This window comes from Typha angustifolia, chromosome 14 (assembly GCF_048772165.1).
Source record: "Typha angustifolia cultivar Huaian chromosome 14, ASM4877216v1, whole genome shotgun sequence".
NCBI lineage: Eukaryota > Viridiplantae > Streptophyta > Magnoliopsida > Poales > Typhaceae > Typha > Typha angustifolia.
This window is the reverse complement of record NC_133252.1, coordinates 4,012,433-4,040,015: the sequence shown is the minus strand read 5'-3', so window position 1 is coordinate 4,040,015 and position 27,583 is coordinate 4,012,433. Positions and strand designations below refer to the sequence as shown.

Genomic DNA, 27,583 nt, shown 5'->3' with positions numbered 1-27,583 from the left:
CAAAATAATCAATTTTCCAGTTGAGATGCTGTCAGAATATGAAAGAGATCAGCTATTTGATGATGGAAAAAGGAATGAGAAAGAGTCAGCACTTAATCTTGCTATCTCTCAACTTGCGGGTGATTTTGACAGAGAATCCAATTTATCATTGGGCCGTTTCCTTCGTCCACGACATACATCTGTTATTACAACTGGCTCTCTAAAGCTTGATTTGGCTCTTGGGATTGGAGGACTGCCGAAGGTAATTATGCTTTGGCAAATTTGTAAATATAGTAACAGCTGAGCATTTTCCTGAGGTTAAAAACTATGCAGTTTATCTTATTAGAAATGAGGCATGAGAGCATTTTATTTCTACGAACTATTTAGAAGGATATTATATTTATTTTATTAAAAATCTTCATTCTTATATCTTCTTGGTTAGTGTTTTATTCTATTCTTTTGCTACCCTAAACTTAATAAAGATTTCAATTACATCCTAACTTGTTGTGAAAACATCTAGGCCAGTAAGCCCCTATAAGCAATTAAAAGCTTTCCTAATTAAATCACAAGCATGCTCTTTTTAGCATTTCATTAAACATTTGGTGGGCAACTTATGAAGTACATAATGACTAACATCTACCATGAAGGTGAAGAAGCAAGATAACCAGAGAAGAAGCAAGATAACATGTGCACAAAATTTTATGTGGAAAACCATTAGGGAAAGAGAAAAAACCATGCATGCGCTCTTGGACCATCTCAACCAAGCACTAATATAATGTAATGGTTCACATGACTTACAACCCTTTTCTTATAGTGACTCATGGATGATTGTTGATTCAGCCGAGGTTTTGAAACTTGAGATTAGGATTGTGATTAGTCACTAGAAAAAATGTATGTATCTATTGTATCGGTTGCCTATATCAGATCAGACTATTTTTTAATTATATAAACTTCTAAATATTATTTAAAATACAGAAAAATTCTAAATATTTAGAAAAAATAATATTAAAATAAAAAAAATAAAAATTACTCATATGAAACCTAAAAACTAAAAGACGTATTCAGTCAAAATCAGAATAAATTTTAACTTGGACTTGATAAATTTCTATATTCATAAATTTCTATTTTCTGCAGTAATAAGAAAGTGGGAGTTAGAGAGAGAGAGAGGTTGAAAAAAAATTAAAGAAAAAAACTTACTTGACTTCACGATAGTGTGGAATAGCCAGAGGAGTTGAATCGGCTGCCATATAAACTCGGTGAAGTGTGAGGGTGGGAGGAGAGTGAGATGGATAATGAAAGCTGAAAACTTGAAAAAAAATGCAGCTAGACAAACATTTGGTTTCAAAATTGCCGATAATAGGAAGAAACTAAAATAAGTCCTAATATTATGGAACTGATGGAATCTTATTGATTGGTTGGTAATTTCTATGCCCTATCTTTTGCTACTTCCATCCAAATCTCTAGCTTGTGCTGTACATATTCTTTTTTTTTTCCTTAATCTACTAAAGGTTTCATTGCTTCTTAGTATGGTTTCAGCAACTGTATACACAATATTCATTAGGGTTATGAGGCTCATCTCTTATCACTTAGACATGCTGCCATAGTCATATCCAGGTTTGTTATCAATTCTGAACAAAATCTTCTACATGCCCAAATGTAGGTACTTATTTGATCTCAAACTATTATAGACTGTATATATTTTATCATATAATAGTTGCTTTAGCTTTCTTAGAACTGATAATCTTGGGAACTTCTCAATATTGAGATGTGAGAGCAACAATATTTTCTTCAGCGAATCTCTGCTTTTATTACTACTCGAGTTATCAATACTGGCTTAGACATTGTTCAATATGTAGAACTGTTACAATTTTTCATTGTTCTCTCTCTTTGTGGCATTGCCTTCTCTTTCACATGCCTCATCTTTAAATAACTACTTTCGTTTACAATTCTTGATCTGAATAATTTGAGATTTTATTTATGTTTGAACAAATCTTATATTTATGTAGTTATGTACATTGTGGATGTAAACATTGTTCTTTAGTTGGCCTCTTTTGCATTTAATACATGTATCTTTACTGTAGCCATTCCATCTTTCAACTTTACTGTTTCTTGTAGTTGTATCAAATTACATTTCCTGATGCTAGGATGTTAACTTAGAATTGTGTTGAACAGAACAACAATATTTTCTTGGTTTTACATGATGTCTTGTGTTCCATTCAGTGGCTCGATTATTTTTCATCTTATTCTATGGTATTTTTACTATTTTTTCTTTTTGAAGATACTTCTTTTCTCATTCTTATACTGTAGCAAACTGTTACATACCCTTCCTTTTCTGTAAAATAAGGTAAAAGCACCTTGCCATTAGGCTTTTCAGTAGAACTTAATTATGGTCTTGTACTAAGATAACTACACTAGTGAAGTTACAGAAAATTTCCTTTTTCATGCCATCCACTTAAGTGGCTTTAAGATTAAGCTTAAATCAGGGTTGTACTTTTCTTCCTTTTTTTTTCTAATTTTATGGAAAAAGTAGAGTGAGATTAAAATAGTAAAACGACAGGGTTCAAACCATGGTTGGTTAGCAGAATCGGCCGATCCTGATTCGGATCGGGATCAGCCAAACTCCTCTTTCTCTCTTTCACTCTTTCTTCTCACTCTCTTTTATTCTCTTTCACTCTTTCTTTCTCTTTTTTTCTTTTTACCATGTAGCCGTTGTTTCTCTTACTGAGAGATCTAACTCCGGTGAACTCCGACGACGTAGATCTAACTTCGGTATATAATTTTTCAATTTTATTTCTTTATTTCTTTCTCATTTTTTTTATTTCTTCCACTATCTTTTTCTTTTCTTTTCTTCACTGCACCAAAGTTTTCTTTTTTTTGTTTGGTTTTCTTCCACTCACTCTCTCTCTCTAATCTCTTATTCTTTTTAATTTTCACTGCATCATAGTTTTTCTTTCTTTATTTTCTTACCTTTTGTCATTTTTTTTCTAAATTTTTAGAAATTTTCTGTTCTTTAAATAATATTTAGAATTTACATAATTAAAAAAAGTTTATCCGATCTAGGTGATCTATACGTATTGTTTTTTCGGAAGGCCCATCCAGATCCTAATCTCAATTTTTTGAACCTTGGTTCAAACAAGGATCTTTTATTGTTAGATGTTTTTTGTACTTCCTTTCTTATTGATCTTGTTCAGAAAAAAATTGTATTGCAGGGAAGAATGGTAGAAATTTATGGGAAAGAGGCATCAGGGAAAACAACACTTGCCCTTCATATAGTGAAGGAAGCTCAAAAGCTTGGAGGTTTGTAGAGTGAAACTCATAATTTCTCTTGTTCTTTGTATAGGTTTTGCTTGTGGCATCTTTCTTGGGCTATGAATAGGAGGTGAAAACGGGTCGGATTTACTCCAACACAACCCGATTCCATATCTAGATTGGACCGAATAGGGGTGCAAATTTGCTACCCGTTTTGGATTTGTATCTGGATAAGGATAGAGGTTTATGAAAATATCCAGATTCAGATTCGAATACGGTCATACATTATTTGGTCAGATCTGGATTCAAATATTGGATATATGTTTACTCGCTTATATATAAATAATAATTTTACCGAAACCCTAAACTCTAAACTCCACCTCTCTCCTTATTTGACAAAAAATTGAAATGGCTGCCTCCATCTCTTAGAAACCCCTTTACCAGTGTCGGCAACCTCATCTCCTTCCCTCTTCATCTGCCACCACCATTGCCACCGCCACCACCTCCGTCTCTCTCCCTCTTTACCAACGGCCAAGCCATCCTCCCTTGCTATCTATTGTCCTTGGGAGATCTAGCATTGGCTCAAGGTGCAGCTCCTCGAAGATCCAGCCTTTGACTTCAACGATGAGTCTCATCGATGGATTGATAGGGTATGCTTGCACATGAGATCTTAGTTGGTTCTTTTGTTTTCTGAACTAATTAATATTTGTTTTGTTTGAGGTGGGAGGAGAAAATCAATAGCCCACAAGATTTGAGATGTTCTTTGCTTCTATTGAGTAATCATTGAAACTTATGCTTTTTTTTTGTTTTTCACTTTTTGCCTCTTTCTTGCATCTTTTCTTTTTTATTTGATTCTTATCTAATTGGAGATAGGTATTAGTAAGTGATTGATAGTTGATAGAGTCTAGAGGCAGTTGCATTTCCGTTGTATTCATCCTTTATCTTTTTTTTTTCTTCTTTGGAAAGACCAATTATTTCTCCAAGAGAACCAATTATATTCCAATGCTAACTTTCAAGCCTTTGATGCAAACTTAGATCGTCGATTTAAGCTTTAACAAATAGTTAACCATGCAATCTGCTACTAGCTCCTTTGTGATTATGAATCTTTATTAAACTAGTTTCAATAAAATGTAATATTGTAATTTTCTCAAAATTGTATAAGTGGAGTGAGGAATAGATATGTTTAATTTTTTTATAGACTATTAAAGGATCCATTTTCGCACTCAATTGCAATCCGATCCATATCCATTTGAGATCTGATCTGTATCTGTTTAGTTAAGAACTTAGGATATGGTTTTAAATTTTGCTATCCGTCTAATATCCGCAACCGAATTCGTATTCAGAGTAAACATATGGATCCGAATGTGGATTGAGCACTATCTGATTTTGTATCTGATCCGTTTTCACTTTTAGCTCTGAAACTTGGATTCCTCAAAACACATCACATACTGGTATTTGATACATATTGGATATAGATACACATTTGATACGGTTTGATACTTATTGGATACATATGCGACACAAACTTGATACAATAGGATACATGTGAGGCTTCAAGTTTATTGATAATGGGTCGGTCTTGGGTCAAATGTTGAACCATAAAACCCGGTCCACTACATATAATAGCTCCAAAATCTTACCTGCTGCATTTTGTGCCCTAAATGAGTAGAGAACTGGCAATAGGTGCAACTCCAGTGAACGGCACAGCTCCAGCGAGCCTTGGGACCAAATAGCCACTTTGTTGGTTCCAACTTTCTAATAATTAAAGAACTAATGTGCCAATTTTAAAGTTGGTTTGACAATTATTCTCAAACTCATTAATTTAGCCTGAAATTCACTTTTCTATGTTTGCATCCTTGAAACAGTTGATTTATTTGTTTTGAGGTTCTGTTCAGGATGACTTTTGGTTGTAACCGACCTGTTATCCATGAACTAATGGATGCCGGGTTGGGGGGTGGGCATGGCAATCCTTGCTCATAATTACATCAGTGTGTTATCAAGATCTTCACCTCTTTTCCATGTCCATAATATGTATTTTCCACCTTCTTTGGGCTTGCACTTGTACTTATTCCTTTGACTTGTTGACTTCTTATAGACTATGCTGTGGTTTTTCATTACAGGTAGGTGAGGTTTGCTGATTATAACTTTGTTCTTCCTCACAGGTTACTGTGCTTATCTCGATGTAGAGAATTCTTTGGACCCCTCATTTGTGGAAGACATAGGTGTAGACACTGGAAATCTTCTCATAGCACGTCCTGACAGTGCTGAAAATTCTCTGAGTATAGTGAATACACTGGTTAATAGTGGATCAGTGGACGTTATTATCGTAGACAGTGTATGTGATTGAACTATCCTACTGTTCTACCTACATAACTGTTCCCTGGCTCAATCGGTTATCTCATAAGTTAGTTTTCCTATTTCATGTGCTATCTTTGAGCAGGTTTTGACTAACAATAAATTGTCCTTTCAGTTAAAGCATAATTTTTAGCACAATATACTGAAGGAAGATCAGCACAATGAATAATTAGGAGTGTCTGACTTGACTATTTATGGAGAAGTGCAAATCTCAAAGAAATGATCCTTTGTTAATTGAGAGTGGTCCTATAACTCAGAAAATGTTACAAGCATTACTCTTAGAGGAGAAAGCATTGGCAAATGTAAACAATAGTGAAATTATGCAACTTTGTCATATTATGTTGTAGATGAGAAAATCACTCCAACTTATCATCTTTGTCTCCTTCCATGTTAAGAGAATTTTTGCAGTCCTGCTCCTGGTTACACAAGCCTTAGCTACAAGCGACATAGATATTTATTTGCCAGCTGGCTATATAAACTATAGCATGCTCCTCTCTTGCCTGATTTGGCTTTAGGAATTAGATACCAACTGCTGAGAGTTGGTATCTAATTCCTAAACACTCTTAAAATCTTGTCAAATCTTCCGTTGAGCCTTTGTAAACTTCTTATTGTGCACTAGGATCCCCTTTATGTTAGTTACTCTCCAATTTCATCATTAGCCTTAAATAAGAAAGTGTAATGTTCAAAAATGCACTTTCTAGTTGGATTCTGGCACTATTGCACTGCTGTATGATTTATGAAAGCCGAGATAATATGTTTCATTTATTATGAAAATGGGGCTGTCATGCTTAGACAGCTATTATGTTGGCTGCTATTATCTACATTACAAAAAATTAGCAACATTATGGCTATATTTGGAAATTTTATTTTTTTTAATAATATATTGGATTTGTTCTAAATGTACAAGACATAGTAGAAATTTTGTTCTTCCTGGTAAGATTCTACTTTTCCTTTGGCCTCTAGGATCCAGTCCCTATTGGGGGAATACCAAACAAAGTGGAATGAATTGACTGATGACTATAAGACGGCTAAGGAAAAGGTTTGAATTTCTAAATGTACAAGACATGGTAGAAATTTTGCTCTTCCTGGTAAGATTCTACTTGTCCTTTGGCCTCTAGGATCCAGTCCCTACTGGGGGAATACCAAACATAGTGGAATATAAGCTGAATAAGCTGATGATATAAGATGGCTAAGGAAAAGGTTTAACCGGAATCAGATAGTAGTAACAACATCTAATGTCATTGGTGCTCCTTTCCAAATCTCTATTTGCTACTTATTAGTTATTACTCTTTTGTCACAACTCTTTGCTATGTATAATTCTTAGTTGTCAATTGGTCCTTGTCTTAATAATTGAAACATCACAACTTGGGAGCCTACTTCGTACTTTGTATGTTGAAGCCTTTGTGAGACTTATCTCTATATGATTTTCCTATGAGCTTTCATTTCAAAGAAAAAAAAGAAGGAAAAAATCTCTACATGATTTGATTCCTATATCACAGATGAAACCTGAAACGAGAGAATAAGTTTAAAGTTGGTTATTGCCTGATTGCGTCAGTAAATGGCCATACTTGCAGGCGCACATGCTTGCAAATGTAAGCATATGCTTACAATTTGCAATTATTATTTATCATTCATAGAAAGGAAGAGTGTGCTCCTGCAAATTCACAACCTATACCTATATGTTGTAACCAACAAGGTTGGTTGAAATTATGCCATATTTCTTAGAACAGGCTGTCTCATATTTCCTGACCCTGTATTCATTCCATTTCTTATATTATGTTGCTATTGGATCCAGGTAGCAGCTCTTGTTCCAGAATGTGAACTTAATGGCATGATAGATATCAACTCTCATGATGTACAATCACACTTGATGACTCAGGCGCTTCGAAAAATTCATTACTCATTAAGCAGGTCTCATTGCCTTCTTATTTTTATTAACCAGGTACATGTTTTGTTTACTATAATTGCTTTCTTAAGGATGCCAGTGATGTAAAATACCTTTACAATCCATTACTAAGAAATTTCTGTTGGAAGGATTAAAAAGACTACTTGTTCAATACGAGGCAATTAGGTGCACTGTGACTACTAGAACTATTATCACTAAAGGAGCTTGTATCTGAAAAGGAACTCACAATAACATTAAGCCATTAAATCTGCAGCTTTCTTCAGAAAATATTGGGTAAAATCATTGTGAAAAGATTCTGGTGAATGAAATGATTGTAAGATCTTGGAAGTTAAAAATGATATAGTTCATTACTGAGGTTTTTTGGTCAACTAAATACTAGCTGATGGACACTCTTTTCCTTCTCATCATATTTTATCTGTTCGTTGTAGTGTAGTGGCCAAGCCTGCAATCCATTTCCTTCTTAGCTGAAAAGTACACAATTGTGTTCCTCTATTATGTTGTTGCAATGTCCTTTAGGTGGAAGGTTTTTGAGACCTTCATCTGAAATTATGATGCAAAATGAAGCCCCTACATAATGCTCGTCCCATCCTTCTATACAAATTTGACTATTATAAGTACTCTATTAATGTATTAACTCCCAAGATTTATTTTAGGATTTATCAAAATACTTCAAAGGAATCTATATACATGTTGATGTCTGTATTTAGTGACAGAACTCTTTTAATGAGTCTACTTAAAATTAAGTTGCTAATTTGAACCAACTTTATGGGCTAATAACCACATATGGGCTTAAATAGGTTTCTATAAAGACATTCTACTACGATATGATATTTAGTCTTTATTGGATTAAATTTCTGCAGATCCCACTTATCTTAAATCTTAATGATGTTGTCTTTTCGGTGACTATTTCTTAATCCTTTTCAATTAGACTCCATGTGACATTTCTTTAGTACTTTTTGGCTGTCCTTTAGTTTTAACTTTAAAGGTCTTCTAGGTCTCCTTCTAAACCTTGTGATGCAAAATGAAACCCTCCTACGCGATGCTTCCATCCCAATCCTTCTATACAAAACTATATTATAATTCACTCTTTTAATCTATGAAGCATAATATGGGTATGAGATATAGATTTGAGATATGAATATGAGATATGGATGTGGGATATAGGTACACCACGATATGGATACATGGATATGGCAAATCTTAAGAAAATAAAGATATGGTATGCCCATGTTATGTAGGGTATATATATATATATGTGTATGTGTATATATTGTATATCTTTAGAAACAAGTATATTTGTTTATGCTTGTATTATAATGAATTAAGATTATCATTATTACAACTTGTGATAGAATTTACAAAAGAACATCTTTAATGAAGGATTGTCGTGTTGAGAGCAAGGTTCCCAGTATCGGGATCGGGATCGGCCGTCCAGAAAAACGATACGTATTGGCTGTATCGGTTGTATCGGCCGTTCGTATCGGATCGGACTATTTTTTAATTATATAAAATTCTAAATATTATTTAAAAATGCAGAAAAATTTAGAAAAATGACAAAAAATAAGAAAACAAAAATTACTCACATATGAAGTCTAAAAACTTAAAAAAATGTATTAACTTACTCAAAATTTAAAACTTTGTTGAATACCGAGCTGGTTCTCGTAAATTTCTATAGTCTTCATCATCATAATCACCATAAGTTTGTAAATATTGATGTCTGGGACCTGATGCTCCAAAAAGTGATTCCATCATACTAGTCATATTGTATGGATCTTGTTGTGTGACTTGCGTTTGAGGAGGATAATAACCAGCATTTGGATCTTGTTGTGTGACTTACGTTTGAGGAGGATAATAACCAGCATTTGGATCTTGTTGTGTGACTTACGTTTGAGGAGGATAATAACCAGCATTTGGATCTTGTGTCTGAGAATACTGAGGATACTGAGGATAATAACTAGCATATGGATCTTGTGATGGCTCCAAACAATAAATACTCGATGTACCATAATCATAGGAACCAAAATGCATCTCATGACGACGTCGCTGATATGTATATATATCCTCAGTTTCTCTGTCTTCACTCTTTATGCCTCCTTGACTTTCCTCAACAAATTTAGATGGAACGATCTCACCACCACATGTATCATCAGGACTATGACTCGTACCAGCCTCTGCCCTCGTCGTGGTCTCTCCCAATATTTCATCTAACCATGGGTTATCTCTGTCATCTAATAACCTGTCCTCCATTTCTCTGATCCATGGAGTCAAGGGGTTTTCTTCATCAAAAACATGATTTAAATCAATCAGTTGTTCATTTTCTGCCTTTCTTCTTAAATTTCTCTCCCTCAATCTCATATTATAATGACAAAAAACTAACTTCTCCAATCTTTCCATTGTCAATTGGTTGCGTGTTTTTGTGTGGATTAAGGAAAAAGTAGTCCAATTTCTTTCACACTGTGATGAAGACACAGTTTGACTTAAAATCTTCTTTGCTATTGGCGTCAAATTTGGTGCCTCCTCCCATCCATAAATAGATTACCATTCAGCTGGAGTGTTATGAGATATAGCTGCAGCAACTTTAGCAGTACTGAATTGCCCAGCTCTCAATCTATATCTCTCCATCTGAAATCAGAAATATATTATTAGCTTATTGATTATATTGAAAGTTAAAACTTGAAACAAATAATAATAAAATTATTTAATTGAATCATAACTCACTTCTTTATCGCATAGGATTTGTTTATGAATATCGGGCTCAAGCTTGCTGATTACCTTTCTAACCCCCAACAAGACTTCACTATCATTATTGACATTTTTAGAGAATTGAAATCTTGGATTAAGAAAATACCCTGTAGAAATTTAAAATTTGTAAATTATAAGCATTCAAAATTTTAAATATTCATAAATAAAAGTAAATTAAAACTTAAAACTTAAAAGCATGCTTACCAGCAGCGTGTATATCTCTATGTAGTTGTTTGTTTCATCTAGAATCAATTATCTTCCACCACTTCCTATAACTTTAGCCCATATTTTTTTTATTGATTCTTTAGCTATGTCCATTGCCTCATATAAGAAACCCATCTCAGATTTGTCATCACTGTCTACAAGTCTTAATACTTTGACAAGATGCTCAAATACTGCGGTGGCAATTGTAATATTATCCCAAAATGTATTTCCAAGAGTCATATTTTTCAAAGTTTCACCTAAAGATTTATCTTTAGGTTTCATATTCTTAATTTTCATAGATCACTCCTGTGATGTAAACATCCGCATAATATCATCCTTGTAGCGCATGATGCTCTCTAAGGCTAAAAAGTGAGTGGCAAATCTAGTGACGCCGGGTCTGATGATCTCCCTACCACCAGTCATCTGCCTGAGTAAATTAAGAATCCAACCATGGTTATATATAAAATTTGTTAACCTCTGACTTTCACATATGACCATGTCGATTTCAGGCTCTTTTGCAATATCCTCTAACATCAGATCAATACAATGTGCAGCACATGGCGTCCAATATAAATGAGGTCTTTTAATCATCAGTAAATTTCCAGCAGCTTTATAATTTGCCCCATTATCAGTAACCACTTGGACTACTCTTTTTTCACCAATTTCTTGTACCACCTCATCCATCAACTGACAAATATAATCTGCATTTTTAAAATGAGCAGTAGCATCCACAGACTTCAAAAATATTGTCCCCATGCCAGAGTACACTAAGAAATTAATTATATTTCTTCTGTTTTGTGTACTCCACCCATCACACATCAGTGTACAACCAAATTCATCCCAATACCGTTTAAATGTCTCAATATAAGTATGAAGTTCATCTACCTCTGAGTCAAGATATTTAGTAGGAATATCATTTGAACTAGGAGGGGGAACACTAGGCCCTACTGATTGTATAGCATCCACCATAGTGTGATAGTAAGGGCTATCAGCTACATTGAAAGGAATATGGTTGTAGAAGAAAAATTTAGAGATAGTTTTACCAATGTGTTTCTTTGCATTTTTAATTCCTTTGAGAGCTGTCTTGATTGAAGTCTGTGTACGACCCCCTTTTTTTTTTGAAGATATGTATCCATTGGTCCAATATTTTCAGACTCTGCTGTAACACCAGGAGTCCTATGGGTAGAACTACTGCCCCCATATTCTCTCTCTCCTCGTATATTAACTGATCTAGATCTCTGAAAATTACCACCAGTGCTTCTCATCTCTTCCTCTTCTCTATGCATATTTTTGCTCTCTTTTATTGCCCTCCTCATCTGTCTGTCCTCCTCATCCTCCTCACTTTGCTCACTGCTATCATCATCAATGTGTACGGGATTATGCATCAATTCTTCACGAATCATTGACTCTCTTTGTTGTGCAGATTGTTTATTCTTCTTTTTGCCAATTAAATGAGCCAACATCTGCTTTCTAACTTCCAAAGACACTTGAGTGCAAGCTGCTACATTTCCTTGTCTTCCAGCTAAATGTTCTTTCAAACGGCTGACACCACCACTCATTTCCTTTCCACACCAGTTGTGCATTTAACGCGTCTTTTATCTTGCCCAATAGTGCTGCAATGTTGCCACCCAATGTCGGTATCATATGACTTCTCTTTTGGAGCCATTGATATTTTAGCTCTGCAACTAAAAAACATAAATTAAAATTAAAATAAAATATAGTCTCTACTCTCTACTGCAGCAGCAGCATGCTTGCTGCAGGAGCAGCAAGCTGCAGCTGCTGCAGCACAATGGAAAAAAAAAAAAAAAAACTGAAAAAAAAACTTACCGAAGGTTGCCGGAGATCGAGGTCGTCGGATAACGTCGCCGGAGGTCGAAATCACCGGAGAGATGGAGATCTACTCACTATTCAGTCACCGGTGAGAAAGAGAGTAAGAGATTCGTGAGAAAGAGAGAAAGAAAGAAAAGAGAGAAAGAAAGAAAAAAGAGAAAGAGAGGAAAGAGAGGAAAAGAGAGAGAGAGAGAGAAAAGGGAGAGGCAGGTGGGGGGGTGGGGACATCAATTATTGATGTCCCCCGGGTCGGATTCGGGTTGGATCCGACCCGTTCCCACCCTTTTCGGTCGGGATCGGCCGAAACAGCCGATCCCGACCGAAACGGATCGGGTTTCGGCCGAAACCGCAGCCGAAACACCGATCCCGATCCATTTCGGCCGATCCCACTCGGGATCGGCCGAACTGGGAACCTTGGTTGAGAGCATGTGCCGTGCTGATCTCTGGTCATATGTAGAGATGTTTTTGGTTTGAATATATGTATTAAAGCCTCTTATTCTTTGATTTTTTTTTGTAAATGACTTATTTTATTGAAGATATAGCAATAGTCAAATAGAAAATTATTCGACACATAATATGATTGAATATATTCATTAATTGATAATAGTTTAATAATTAAAACCAATACCTAGTTGTACGTAGAATAGTGGGGAGAATTGAAGACTTTATTTGTCGGCAGAAGAATAACATGAGAATATTTCATTAGATACTGTTGATGATCTTTAAAAGTTATCCATTGATAGTATGCTCGTTGTAATGTCTCACATAATCTTCTCATAAATATGGATTTTGTGATTATGATATGACATGATACAGATATTGAATATAAACGGAAATGATTGACATTGGCAGAAGCACACCATAGGAATATACAAGCTGTAGATATTGGGGATAATAGGAGTCTTGTGCCTCTAGTGAGTGTGATTGATATGATGCTCATGTCAATCCTCGATCGGCATGGTATGCCCCTGTGTGACATTGGCACACGTTGACACGCTTTTGACACATCTTTAATAATTAAGGTCTTTATAGATGCTTTTGATGTCTTCGACATTGCAATCCTTAGTTTTTTATTTAGATATATATATTAAATCTTATATTAGAGTTTTATTCTTAGATAGTGTTGTAAATAACCTATTTTATTAAAGATATAACAATAGTAATGTAGAAACATGATTCAACATATAATACGATTGAATATATTCATTAATGGACAATAGTTTAATAATTAAAACCAAGACTTGGTTAAACATAGTTAATTTAACATGTTTCTATATCAATTTTGATCAAATTTAAATGAATTTGAAATTTGGGAAAATTTTGGGGAAAAAAATCTAATTATGCTGAAATTTTAGCTAAAAATTATAAAATTTAGGTTCGAAATAACTTATATGGAATTAATCTAATATGTTCTTATACTAATTTTGACTCAATTTGAATAACATTAATTTTGGATTTTTTGATTTTCAGAAAACTTTTTGGGGGTAATCAAAATTTTCCTTTGATTCATAGTTTGCAGAGTAATTTTTTATAAATCTAGCACCAAAATACTAGATCTATGTAGAAAGATCCTTAAAAATAATAGATCTATCAAAATTGAGCTAGATTTATCGTTTTAAGTTTTAACACCCCAAATTAGTTTTTAAAGTGCAAAAAATAAAAAAATAAAGTAAAAAACACGTGTTGATCGGCACAAGTTGACACCAAGCCATGCCAACTGACACAACCAACCTTGTCTTTAACTTCTTCATCAATAAAGCTAATAATTTATTAACAAATTGTTGGACACTTGTAGTAAGAGCAAAAGGTATTGACCTATAAATCATGAGTTGATTGTGCATTTGTGCCATGAAATCTCAATATTGATTCCTTTAAAATACATAGGTCTTGCACAATAAAATAATACCCGGGGCCAACTTTATTGCAAATATGACCTTTTTGATATGATAGAATAATTCCAATTTGACTTGTCTTTGAATCCTCAAAAATATCTTAGAAGTATTTTGAAGGTTATCTGGGAGTATCTGTTTTTTTTTTCTAAAGATGAGACGCGTAAAGGTAGTATCCAACATGTATCAATGAAAGATTTGATAAGTATCATACCTGCTATGATAGGCTAGAATTTTGAAGTATCCGAGTTTCCTAGCTCTTAATGTGTTGACTCATGATTTATTTCCGTATTCATCATAATTTTCCACAAGAGTTTGTATATACCTGTTGATGTGTGTATAATGGTAGAATTCTATAAATGTGTCTACTCAAATTAAATTGATAAGGGAGAGCAAGTATATGTTCTTATTTCTAATTTATAGATATCTCTTTGATTACATACTCATACATATACCTGTATTTAGGGAGCTCGACTTGACCCGAAAAGGAGAATATCCCAACTCAAGAGCTCGCCCATGTATCAAGTTGTCTTAGCTCGGCTCGAATGGCTCATATCTAAAATATTATATATTAATTTATTTTGAGAGCACATCATAATAGTGTAAGAGCTTAGCCATAAAGCCATTTTAAATTTATTATCTGATGTGGGACTAAAAGTGGATCTTAATTTTAACATATGTAGTAAGCAGGATTCGAACCCATGCGTCGGGTATAGATAAAGCATTCTAACCAACCATGCTAGAATAACCTTAATTAAAATAGCTGAAGTAAATATACAGAATATATATTTCGAGCTAATTCGAGCTGGTCAGCTCGGCTCAACTAAGTTTAAATGAGCCGAGCCAAGCTCACAAGTCTTGCGACTCAGTGAGCTTTTTTGACAAGCCTACCCGAATTACATGCAAGATTTTAGGTTCGTATTGTTAGTATTTATAGAATAGGGTACAAAGTTCAAAGTTTCAGTTTAGTTTTGGTCCCTCAAACAAAGACAGGATGTTCTCTTTGTAGTTTCGGCCATTCGGCTCTGGTTTCTACTTTTTTAGTTTCATTCTTTCTCTAATATATAAAAAAGATTGAAAGAATTCTAAAAATGGGAAAATGGCAGAGAATCCCAGAAAGGCAAAAGAAATTAGGAAATTTATATTACTCACTTAGCATGAATCCATGATGAAATATCTTTTGCTTTGAAGTAATTCAGGATGACAAATGGGAAAATGGCATAGGATTTCAGAAAAATCAAAGAAAATATGAAAATTTATAGTATCCACTTAGCATGATGAAATATCTTTTGAAACCAATTAGAACTCTGGAGTGAATTATGCAAATACTAGATAGGAGTACAACTGCTGCTTGTTGTAGTGGTGCAGGCACAACAATCATTTGCTAGTAGCGAGATCTTCCAGCTCTATGCAGAAAAGGAGCAATTACACTTATTTATTGAGGAAAAAAACAATAGAATGAACTCTTAATTTAAAACGAAAAAGGTTGTTCCATATATTCTAATCATGAGAGAAAGTTATAGAGAAGGGTCACTATAATTTGATAGTACTTTGTTGAATGTGCAACTGACTATCTATTTATACATACCATCTTAAAACTACTTTTGTAGCAAACCATTTTAGTCAGTTTCTGTAGCCACTTGCTGTACTTATTTGCATTTATGGATGTTGACGACCTCTCGAGGTTGTGGATTGTTCATGTCAGAACATTTCTCCTGTATTGAATAGTGTATACTCTGTGTAGATTAGAACAAAGTTAAGATCAAGTCAAGGTTTTGGAGAAAACAGTGAGGTCACTTGCGGTGGTAATGCGTTAAAGTTCTATGCGGCAATACGAATGAGAATTTCAAGAAGAGGTTTGATACACAATGAAGACAAGGTACCCTCTCTAAAACAAAGCTACCTATGTTAACATGTTTCTTCCTTTAGTGAGAAATCTTCTTGATAATGAGTTTATTTATATTGAACTTACACATTATTATCTTAGGGTAAGATACTTATTTCTATGAAGTATGTTTTGCCTAGAAAGGGTTATTATGTTACAACCATGAATTCCAGTTTCAGCTTATACTGAGACAGATCTGCTGATCATGATCTTGACCTGAAAGGCTGAAACGAATCTGATAGATTGGTATCAGTCTGGTATAGGCCAGCTTTGACCGTATCGGCCAATTAAGATCGGTCATATCAGTCAAAACTCAGGCTGAAATGAATCTTTATAAAGATTCAGGTTAGATCTAAAATGGTTTGACCTAAGAGACAACAATAATTAATATCCTCATTGCCTTCTTTTTTAGTTTTCAACTTTTATTGTCTATCTCTCTCACAAACATTCTCCTCCCACCTTATACACTTCACTGAGCTCTAATTAGTTCATGGCTGATCTCCTAAAACCCTTCCTGTGTTCACCAATTTATTCTAATAGATGTTTAAAAACTTCTCTTTGTATCGTGCATTACTGTTGCCCCATAGTTATCTTTCATTTGGAGAAGTATGGAACTTCTTTTCATTGTGTTAGTAGTATGATTATAATATTCACCATTTCTTAAGACTTTAAATTTCCAGAGTACGCTTACACCTCTATGTAATAGAGCCTAACTCAATCAGTCTTACCATAACTGCAACCTTGGCCTAATATTTACTTTATGCCATTACAAATATAAGTTCTTACCTCGTTGCGAAGATCTCTTTTTCTAGCTTAATTTTCTGGAGCTAAAAAATGAGTATATGTCATTTCTTGGATTCCTTTAATCTATCAATATTCTTATTCTACTTGTTGCTTTTGTTCACGATGTTCAGTAAGCCTAGTAAGAGATCATTTATTCTGCCAGTGTTGCTTGGTTTTCAGGTAACTGGCCTCAGCGTATCGGTGCAAATCATGAAAAATAAACTAGCTCCTGCAATGAGGAAAGCTAATCTGGATATAAGATTTGGCAGGGGTATTTGCCATGAGGCTGAGGTTCTGGAGATGGCTTCTTCTCGTGGAATTATTGTGAGGGAAGAAAATGGATACTGGATGAAAGGAAAATTTTTCGAGGACCAGTTAGAAGCTGAACAGTTTCTAGTCGAAAATAGTGCTGTTACAGATGAGCTTGTTGGTGTCTTAAGAGAACAGCTATTTGAGATGACATCGTAAGATGCCTTGAGTTAGAATCTGAAGGTTAGATATTTTAAATGGCAGGGGCAGCCTCTTGCATTAAATGCCTTTGGGACTTTATGATGAGAATGGTAAACATTGCATGAATGTTCAATAGGGTGCAATACCACTGAAAGGAAGTGCAGTTGCAGGAAGTGAAATTTATAAGATTTGATGATTATCACTAAATGTTCAATAGGGTGCAATACCACTGAAAGGAAGTGCAGTTGCAGGAAGTGAAATTTATGAGATTTGATGATCATCACTTACTCCAAGAGCCTAACTCTGGTCTCCACAAGCTGTAGAGCTTCTGATTCTTGATATCATCAAATTGCCGATGATGGATTAAGAGGGTCATTCTAATTTGTTTGGATGAGAGCGGGCCACACAATTTGATATCCGGCTAGAAAAGTACCTTTTGTTAGTAATTTCAAGTATGTTTATTTTACTTGGTTTCAGTTTCGGTGTATCTATAAGACTAATGACATAGTCATGCTCATTGTTTCATCAGTCAAATGCTATTTCAGTTAAATGTGAGCAATGACATCAAATCCAGGATCTGTTTTTGTGCTTTATTTCCATATAAGTGAATCAAATATGAGAGGAGATGATTAAGGACATCAAAACTTCAGTACCACCATATCGTTACATGCCTTTGTGAGCTTCCTGTGTAAGATGATTCAACTTCAATCAAAGTCAACTTTATCCTTCTTAATCTGAAAGTTGACTGGTCTTCTAATTTGGATAATCTGGTGCACTGACTGGTTTTATAAATATTACACACTCTGCAGTACACAGTTGTTTGATAGTTGAGTTCCTTTGAGTAGATACTATATTGTGTAACACTCAAATAAGCAGCGGATGAGTAAGGAGTACAGACTCTGTCGTTGTGTTTATTTATCAGCTTAGCTTTCGGTAAAAATTTATGTTCACATAGTACCAGAGCAGGAGTTAATATACATTTAATTTCTTCAAAGAATCATAAAAATAGAATATCAAGAGCTCTCGTTTTACCTTTTCCTTGCCGGCCTATTTTGAAGAATTGAAGATTTGGCCAGTATTTGTTTGTGGAATGAAGTCAATTCTAGATGAAGTTATTCTAATTTTTAATACCAGTATAAATTATTCTATTTTTCAGCTGAATACTAGTATAATGAGTAACAATTATATTTGAGGTGATATAAAATTAATATTAAAATAATGAGAAATAATAAATGTGTATTGGGATTCGGTGACATTTAAAATAAATGACAAAAATACTCTTAATTGGATGTAGAGTAGTAGTAATTAGTGATGCCTAATCTAGGGGCAAAATAGTAATTTGAGTTATTATTAAAGTTGTTTCTAGAAGTTGTATGGAATAAAAGGAGAGAGTATGATAAATTAGTATACCAAAAAAAGTTTAAGTTGTTTGGTTAGTATACCAGAATAAAAAGATTTATTTAAAAAAACATATATTCCTATTTCAAAAGTGAACGAGCTAAAAGAAGAAACATAATTATGAATACTATAGCGGTGTTCTCTTCTGAGGTGTTTTTTGAGATTACCTTAGTTATTCTTATCTTGATTAGATTTTTAGGTGAAGGCATAAGCAAAAGATGGCCAATGGAACAGTGCTCAAATAATTAGATGGGTTCATGGTGTATAAGTATACTCCGGGTTCAAATTCTAATTGGTATCGATTATACTGAGATATTATTAAGTTCTCACTTCTCTCAACAAATAAAAATATACCCCTCCCTCCGCTGGATGAAGTTATTTTAAGGTCAAAGCCTAGATGATCCATATGTAAATAGTGAAATCAGGGAGAGAAGAATCCCTTTTGGGAAAAAAAAAATAGGAAAGAAAATCAGTTTTCAGATGTAAAAGAAAAATAATAACTCATACTTATTTTATATATGATTGTCACTATTAGACAATGTCATTGTTTATTAGTCATAAAATTAGCTACTAAACCACATTGCAAAACCACAACCCACACAGAAGTTGAGAAAACTTTTATGGGTTATTTACATTAACTGCTAATGACAAAGAACAGACCTGCACCTCTCACTGGAAGAAACTTGACATCATGCTTCAGGATGCATTCTCCGGAGCTACCTCAAGGTGCTGCATTCATCCAAATTCAGCAGCAAGCATTCAGAATCGAAGCTATGGTTTTTTGAAGATCTTCGCGATGTAACATGACCTCTCTGGGCTTTCAACCGTGGTGATCTCTGGTTAAGCATAGGAGGCTTGCTGGCTTTAGTGATGCATGCGTCACTGGCAATGGAAGGAATTGGCGAGAGTGGCCTATTCGTACATGGAGAACATTGCTGAGAACGAATGTCTGCCGACATCCCCAGCCGCTCTCTCGGTGTACTCATCGATCTAAATCTTGCCTTGGCTGATGCCGTTGACGCCATGTAACCTGGGAAATAAGGGGAGCTTGTCAAGGAATCATCATCCCTTAGGGAAGTTTGACTCGATCTATCAAAGGATCTTCTCGCCAAGTACTTGAATTGAACTTCTTCCTTGTGTTTGTTTGAGGAATCTAGAGGTCTAAATGAATCTGATCCATGCATCTTGGAGTCAGGGGTTCTCTTAACTGAACGAATTTCGGGAATATCCTTATCTAGTTGTTGTGAACCAACCCATTGATCCAGCCAGGTCCATCTGCCGTTTAGATCATCAAGATCTTTAGATATAAACTGCCTTCTTGCATTCAGCCCCTCCTAAAGAAACATTTGTGGAAAAAAGGAAACAAAAAAAAGGAGAGGAAGAATATTAAAATCAAATCAAGTGATTATAAGAAGCTACTTAGGAAGTAGGACTGTCAAGAAATGTAACAAAAATGATCAACCTGATGGGAAGATGCATATTGCAATGCTCGTACTCGCTTTAATGAAGCCTCTTCCCTCGTTTTCAGCATGGCTTTTATCTCTTCCTTCGACAAAGTACTGCTGTCCCAATTTCGCTCCTTGTTTCATGCGAGAAAGAAATAGTTAGCAGAACTTTGGCAAAGAGAGTAACATTTATTTAGCCAAAGTTCTAAGGGAAGACAAGTTTCTGAAACTAAAGTAAGATAGCACGACACAGTCATAAGATCACTGGTACATTATGAAAGATGAGAGGCTGCTTTCTTTCTTGGTGGCGGGTGATGTCTCTGGTAGAGTAGCTTCTTATGCTACTAGAACTGAGACGTAGATTATTGCGAGAATTCAAGGGAGGAGTTTCATATCCTTTAGGCTCAGCTGCTAAGCAGTCATTGGTATCATCATCCAAAGAACTTTATATAAGAAAACATCCTATATTGACGTGAACAGTCAATAAGAGATTGATAAGACCATAGGACGAAGTTGAAGAACCTGCCAAAGCATAGACTGCCGGAGAAACAACCCTATTCATGTTGCACAGGAAGTTTCCTTATCCAATTCCTAATAACAAGTTGCACTGTTGGGTGGGCTTATGCAGTGTCAGTTTACTTATGTGATTTCTAAGAACAAAAGGTATATTGTCATCTCAATATTGGTGTCGGAAACAAGGGGAAACAGTTTCCTCTTTCTAAAACTCTATAATATCTAATAAGTATGTCATTTATTAAGTGATATCAAGTTTATATTTCTGGCTAGGCAACAAAGATCATTTATTTTTATCTGTCTCAACAGTATGCCAACATCTTTGCAAACTTTATTATCTGTATCATTCATAAAATATGGTCCAGATCACTTGTACTTGAACTTTATTTTTTTAATTATATGTGGTCTTTACCTATCTTAGAAAGTAACAGAAGTTTTCCCTATAATCCTCTCTGTAACATGCGCTTAAACAGGGGTCATAATTTTAAAAGGTTCATCTATGTGGCATACCAATTCTTGCATTTTTGTAAGAGAAGCCAAGTAATTAATACTGCCTGCGAGAACTTATTCGTGGGTCATAGGTATATTGAATAACACGCCATAAACTAACTTTGTACAGTTTAATTAGCATGAAGAAGAAAGACCTTATATCGTGTAAACTAATGGGTTCTAATAACTTACATATGTTTTTGGTCCCCTCGCTTCTCTCATTTTCCGCTGAGCATAAAAGTCTTGAAGATTATCAGCAGTCTTAACTCTAGTGGCACGGGCATGTGACTGGATCTTCATGAGAGACTGCAAACCTTTTAATGTAATGGCTGTTTGACGTCTCACTGCTTGGCCACGGACCAAAGCTTGAAGCCTTACGAGGCCCTTTAATGCTCGCAAGGCTCTCCTTGCCTAAAGGGAAGTTGGAGTCAAATTAGTTGAGAAGATCAATCAAGAGTTGTTTATATAAGCAAAAACATAGATACAAAAGGAAAGGAAGACAGTAATAGCAAAGCACTCTAAAGCCTACCTAAAACATCCAAAACCCAGGTATACTATCGGCCAGCAATGAAGTTAACAATGCAAAGAATAAAAAATAGCAGCAGAAGTTAAACTAGGAGACTGGCTTATATGTTTGCCCAAGAAATTCACCGTTAAAACATGTATGACAATGCCTAGAGGCTAGAAGGGTTTTGGATTATCTTGAAGGATTGCTGACATCTTAGCATGTAAATGTTAAATTATGTTATCTTTCGATTTTATATGGTGTCAGTGTACTAGTAAGCACAAGTGAATTTATTATACTGGAAATTCATACTTTAAGAATATACTGTATTGCGCAAGTTTCTGTAGCACACTTTTGAACTTTCACTGATATAACCCAAATTGATGATCTTATCATAAGAGGGTATCCAAGTGAATGAGGCTCGACTAATATGTCGTATGGAAAGGGTTAGGTGTACATACCTTTAATACAAATACACAATAGTTTAGTGAATTCAATGCCAATATATTCTTTCAAATTTCAGGAGAAGTGAGAAAATGGCAGTAAAGAAGGTTCGGGTAAATCAAACAACATATTTGCTTCATCTTAAGCAATAAAACTTTCATCCTGCTTTTCGTCTCATTTAGTTCCTAGGTGCAAGCATAATGGTGAACCGCTTCAGGCACCTGTTACTGCTAGGCCGATGTTTAGCAAATTTACTATTTAACATAAGTCCAAAGCCATTGCACTTCAAATGAACCCATTGAAACCCTTCAACCATCCAATTGCATGTACTTAATATTACGTCTTTCAGCATCAGGTCTCAAGCCTTGATAAAGAACAAGGGTTTCCATAAGTAGTTTGATAGACAGTATAAACTAATATCAAGAAAACTTTTAAGATAAATCCTCTTTTTATTCCTTATTTCCTTTTTACTTTGTTCGAAAGACCCATGTAAATTAGCAATTCCATGCAACATCAACCTAAAGCGAAGGAAGCTAGTTAACTATGTATAGTTTGTACAAGTGATATATCTGGTCATATTCTGGACTGAATAACCTTTAAGTAGAACGGAAGATTTACTTGGAGAATAGAAAAGTATGGAACTCCAAAATCGTTAACAAGTTTCATAATTTGGCACATATTACTAATTAAAAAAATTCAAGAGAGGTTGCAGATAAATGCAAACTCTTGAAAGAAGCATAGAATAGAAGGAGTGAAATAAATGTTTGCATGCTGCTCACGTTTGAAGTTCAGATGTGTATGTGGCTCCCCGGATAGATATGTTTTTTGCTAACATGTTCTTCAAAAAATACATAACGATATGTTAGGGAATTTTCTAGGCATGTTAGGTTTTCCTTAATGTGTAATGATTGGGAAGAACACTGACTCCTAGAAGAAATAAATATTCATACAGTACAGAACTACAGATAGAATAACAAAGATGGAGATTATGAAGCTACTACATGAAATTCTTTACAAGGATAGAGAACTATAGTGCGAGCAGAAATTGAAATTTGAAAGGTATCTAATAAAAGGAAGAGGATAGAAGGTCTAATAGCATCATACCCGAGTTCTACAGAAATGGAACATTTTTTAACTAATGGAAGAAGTGTTGTTTAAGTCAAAAGATTTCATCCTGTTGAAAGTATTCACTCTACAACAATAAACATGACTAATGTGAATGTGGAAGTTCCTTATGATGTGCAATGTGCAAACTTTGTGGTAGGATTGCTAAGCTTTTATCTATGTGATGAAAAAATTCAGATACGTACAAGATATCCACGAAAAGCAGTCTGAATTTTAATTGCCGCCACTTCAAAATTCCGAAAATATGATGAAGGAGCCCCTGTAAGGCGGACAACCTGAGCAGCTGCCTGAGCAGCAGCAACCGCAGCCTCAGCAGCCGCTGCAGTTGCAACTGCAACAGCAACTGCATGTTTGCCCTGCTCTTCTTCTGCTTGTCTTAGTAAACTTGACGGAGCTGGTAATGTAAGAGATTTTCTGGACTTGAGCCTTCCTAGAAGCCATAGTTTCCTCCTTTCCTAGCAAATGAGCAACACGACTTGTTCAATATAAGAAGTTAATACTATAAAAACAAATGATGTTTTTTAAAAGAAATTGGCTTTACCTTTTCTGGTGCCGTTCCTGACTCGGAGATGAAAAATCTCTTCAATCGGTTGAACCAACTCTTTTTCTTTGCCATCAAAAGGTCATCACAAGATCCACTAATATTTCAACATGTATACCATCTTCCAAGTTTCAAAAGCAACTCATTGCAATAAAAGAGTGCTTATAATAGTGAAGGTAGTTGAAGGGTCATTATCTGGCAAGAAACAATTTCAGCTATTATGATTGACTGGAGACGAACCTATAGAAGAAAGATTCCTTTAATCAGGATAAGGAAGAACAAAAAAGATAGAGATAGCTAATAATGAATTTAATGACATATTGGACTTTTTATGATTAATAACCGTTCAAGTACTAAAAGTGTGGTTTTAAGAAAAGAGAAATTTCTATATATTTAAAGCAACTGAGAAATATTCAATGCATCCTCTTGGAACATTACAATTCTAAGGTCTAAGCAGTAAAAATTCCCAAGTAAAATTGTGGGTTAGCTGAGAGATAAAGAACCAATTGCAATAATTCCGATGGATGATAAAGTGATACTGGTATAGTGTGCCCATAAGAAGAATTGATACTAAGAAATCCCAAATTTTACCATCATATGCACAAGAAAAGAACTTGTATAAAATTCTTCTGCAGGCAAAAGCATGGGAAACCCAAGGCATCCATCCAACTGTGAGCTTTTACTGAATTTCCTGAATCGAATAGGAGAGTGGAAAAAACTACCCAGAATTGCAGAGAAAGTAGGAAGCACAGAAACAAGACTGCAGAAGTTATCAAGATTCTTGCATAGTGGAGAACACAAGAGTTGGATATCATCTTCCACAAAGAAAGCAATAAAACAAAAAGTATAAGAAAAGTATAACAATGGCAATGCATCACTCACAGGATTCTCTAGAAGCAATCCAATAAAGCTCAATCTAACATCAATCTTAAAATGACAATCCATTCAACTAAAGAGGAAAACACTAATAAGGGAAAACAAAAGCAGAAAAGGGAAAAAAAGAAGAACAACAACAATCCAATGTGTTTCTTCCTAAATTAGCAACTTCTATCATTCAGAACTACGAGAAGACAGAAGATTGCAGCCTGCATAACACCAAGATGACAGATTGAGACATTAGGAGACACTTCTATGATTCTCCTTTTGTCCAATTTTCTATATACCTGTAGAACAAAGAGACATCAGTGGTGCAGGCTCCTCAGCTTCCTCAGTTGCATTCTTGAAGGGGTTTCAGCTTTGGGAAAGACATCAGGAAACCAAATTGACCCCAACAACCCAGAATGACATCTAATATCCCATCTTGGGTCTCCCCCTCTCTCTCTCTCTCATGTTGTGTCTTTTTGACTTTTTGTTGGCTTTGCATCACCAAAGTGGTTGGCAAGGGTGGAAAAGGACAGGGAGTGGCCTGAGTGTTGGCAGATTAGCACTGCGTTGCATGTTGCTGGACTGTGGAGAGGGAGATCTCCCAGACTTACCCTCAGCTTTGGTGTTTCTTTTTTCTAGTATTGCTTTCACACAAGTAGGAGCTCAGACTCAGAGCCCCTCATGGAAGGATAAAACTACCCAAATGCCCATGACAATCGCCTAATTTTTAATTTTACGTAACGGTTTTTTTGGTTGGACAAAGTTGCTCTGTGTATATATATATAGAGAGAGAGAGACGTCGCATTTGCCATAATTTAGATTCTAAATTGAACTGTTGCGGATGTACTAACATTAAACGTGATAGAGATAAAAATATAAAAGTTATTAACTTTTATTGCCGATCTTTGTCACGTCTTTGTATTCTAGCACATATAAATTATCTATGATAAATTAGAGGTTGGCCACGCTAACAACATAGTAAGTTCTTATCAGCAAGACTGGTACCGACATCAATTGGGCTATCAACTTATTTATTGATAGCTCTGGCTTACCTTATGGACTCCTGTATTATAGCCAAGAGAGAAGCAAAAATTGCCCTAAAAATTGTCGAAACTTAGATTTAGAGAGAGCAATCTTTTTAATATTTTTGGTCTCTTCGTTAAAATTGTGAGAGGTTGTATATAATTAAGAGGATCAAAATATCGTAAAAAGAATCAAAGATTTATATGAAAATAAGATCAGAAAGAAAGAGTAGATGTAATCAACCCAACTTGTTATCCCAAATGTAATTATTGATGGATATTTGCATGCTAACTACTCTACCATTAATGAAAAAAAGAAGTATATAATAATAAAAAAAGAGTTTTTTTGAGATCTACTGTAGGAAGTGGTGAATGTCTAATCTTGTATGGTTCAGGAGGTGCTTTAGAACTATCTCTCTGTCAATTTGCTAGCTAAGAAATCCACATTGAAACTCTCTTAGTTGTTTTGCCTTTCCACACCTTCCCCACTCCCCAAATCCACAGCCACTTGACACTGCCACTGCCCTTCCACACCTTCCCCACTTCCCAAATCCGCAGCCACTTGACACTGCCACTGCCCTTCCAATCAATGTAGTCTACACACATCACAGTTTCACATTTTGTTCATTTATATCACTGGTCAAAGCCATCGAATTTGAATTAGATCACATTTTATTCCACACGAGTAAGTGGGGGCATGCTAAAAATCGATTCATTAATTATAGGTAATGGGTAGTAATGTAGCATATCATCTGGCTCTAAAATCAGTGAAGTGGCATTCGGAGAACCCAGCTAGCTTCAAACTTGATTGAGATTCACCTTTTTTAAAAAAAATCTTGGTTTAGTTACTTCAAACGGGTTTAGAAAAATTAAGTGTTTGGTTGTGAATCAGAGAGAATTGATATATTTAATTTAAATTAAAGTGTTTTTCATTGATGATATTTTTTGTAAATTGACAGAGAGGCTCCTTGAGGTTGATGAATATTGCAATAACCAAAATATAAAAAAAGTTAAGTTTATATGTGTCTTTCCCTTTCTCTTCTTCCGTGATTTTCTTAACTATCTCAAACTATAATCATGACGAGTCCTGCTAATATTATCGATGATGTTGGTAACCCTATGGATTATTTCATACTCCCCACGCTGATGTTGGTAACCCTATGGATTATTTCATACTCCCCACGCTGCTATCAATCTATTCCTCTCTTCTTTTCTCCTCGTTGAAGCATTGCCATAGCCATTAGAGACTACCCTGCAAACTGTCAGTGAGTCCTCTTTCACATTTTAAAATCAATTTCATTATAATTAGGTGCATTTAGTATAACTTTGCTTTAAGTATTTTGACTTTGCCGGCAAAGTATGTTGACTGGTGACTTCAGGCTACTACTGGGCAACTGGAAGCTTTGTGTGCGCAACGTCGTGCTATGGGTACCTTCTCGAGTACTCTAGGGTTCTATGGGAGGCTACGTCAAGTAGCTTCTCACTGATAAACTTTATTCTCGTGTTGGGCCACCGACATTGATGCCAATTAGTCCCATCCTTTAGGACAAGTTTTCCTCCATGAGAGTAAAGTGTAGGTGCCCTTTATTTGAGTCTTCATAGCTCCATATGATAGATCGACTACTCTTATGGTCATTGGACATGGTGTTATTTTCACCACCAGTTGTTCCAATTGGCTTTCCTTCATCTCATATGTGTTGCCCCTATCATGGTGAACCTGTTGGCTTATCTAATTTGGGTTGTCGATGATATGATCTCCCCTTAGGCTAAGGTTTGATATCTTACAATTCTCTGATCTAGACTAGATCTGGCACATAACTTTATAATAAGATCCCAAAATATGCCGCCATCAGATCGATGTGAAATTTAGATATGTTGTAGCCCTAGAAAAGAGCTTTCTGACAAATTAAGTTTTAGGCAAATCGGATATGGGGATCTCGAGATATCATCCGATTAGTGGATGAA

General features: G+C 35.1%; 2 protein-coding genes across 4 annotated transcripts in view; one reads left to right on the top strand and one right to left on the bottom strand.

Annotated features, from left to right (window-relative positions):
* Positions 1 to 17,806, top strand: part of LOC140775485 (DNA repair protein recA homolog 2, mitochondrial) — a 28,923-nt gene extending 11,117 nt beyond the window's left edge. Inside the window, exons 3-8 of one of the 2 annotated variants that reach the window (XM_073118820.1) lie at positions 21 to 241; positions 3,189 to 3,276; positions 5,391 to 5,563; positions 7,379 to 7,525; positions 15,899 to 16,033; positions 17,003 to 17,806. In XM_073118820.1, coding sequence (XP_072974921.1) covers positions 21 to 241; positions 3,189 to 3,276; positions 5,391 to 5,563; positions 7,379 to 7,525; positions 15,899 to 16,033; positions 17,003 to 17,290 — 1,052 coding nt within the window. In that variant the 3' untranslated portion in view covers positions 17,291 to 17,806. Of the gene's footprint in view, positions 1 to 20; positions 242 to 3,170; positions 3,277 to 5,390; positions 5,564 to 7,378; positions 7,526 to 15,898; positions 16,034 to 17,002 lie in introns of both variants that reach the window. The other variant, XM_073118819.1, reaches the window with a different exon arrangement.
* A 1,347-nt stretch (positions 17,807 to 19,153) lies between these two features.
* On the bottom strand, positions 19,154 to 25,239 carry LOC140776538 (protein IQ-DOMAIN 12-like). Of its 2 annotated transcripts, none has more exons than XM_073120274.1 (6): positions 24,896 to 25,239; positions 23,733 to 23,972; positions 23,377 to 23,646; positions 21,310 to 21,528; positions 20,133 to 20,249; positions 19,154 to 20,004 (listed from the first exon to the last, which is right to left on the bottom strand). In XM_073120274.1, the coding sequence occupies exons 2-6, from the start codon at positions 23,805 to 23,807 to the stop codon at positions 19,387 to 19,389; spliced, it is 1,299 nt and encodes a 432-aa protein (XP_072976375.1). In that variant the 5' UTR covers positions 23,808 to 23,972; positions 24,896 to 25,239; the 3' UTR covers positions 19,154 to 19,386. The 2 variants fall into 2 exon arrangements, with proteins under 2 accessions (XP_072976375.1, XP_072976376.1); XM_073120275.1 differs by having other exon boundaries at positions 23,733 to 23,927.
* Between the last annotated feature and the right edge of the window lie 2,344 nt (positions 25,240 to 27,583).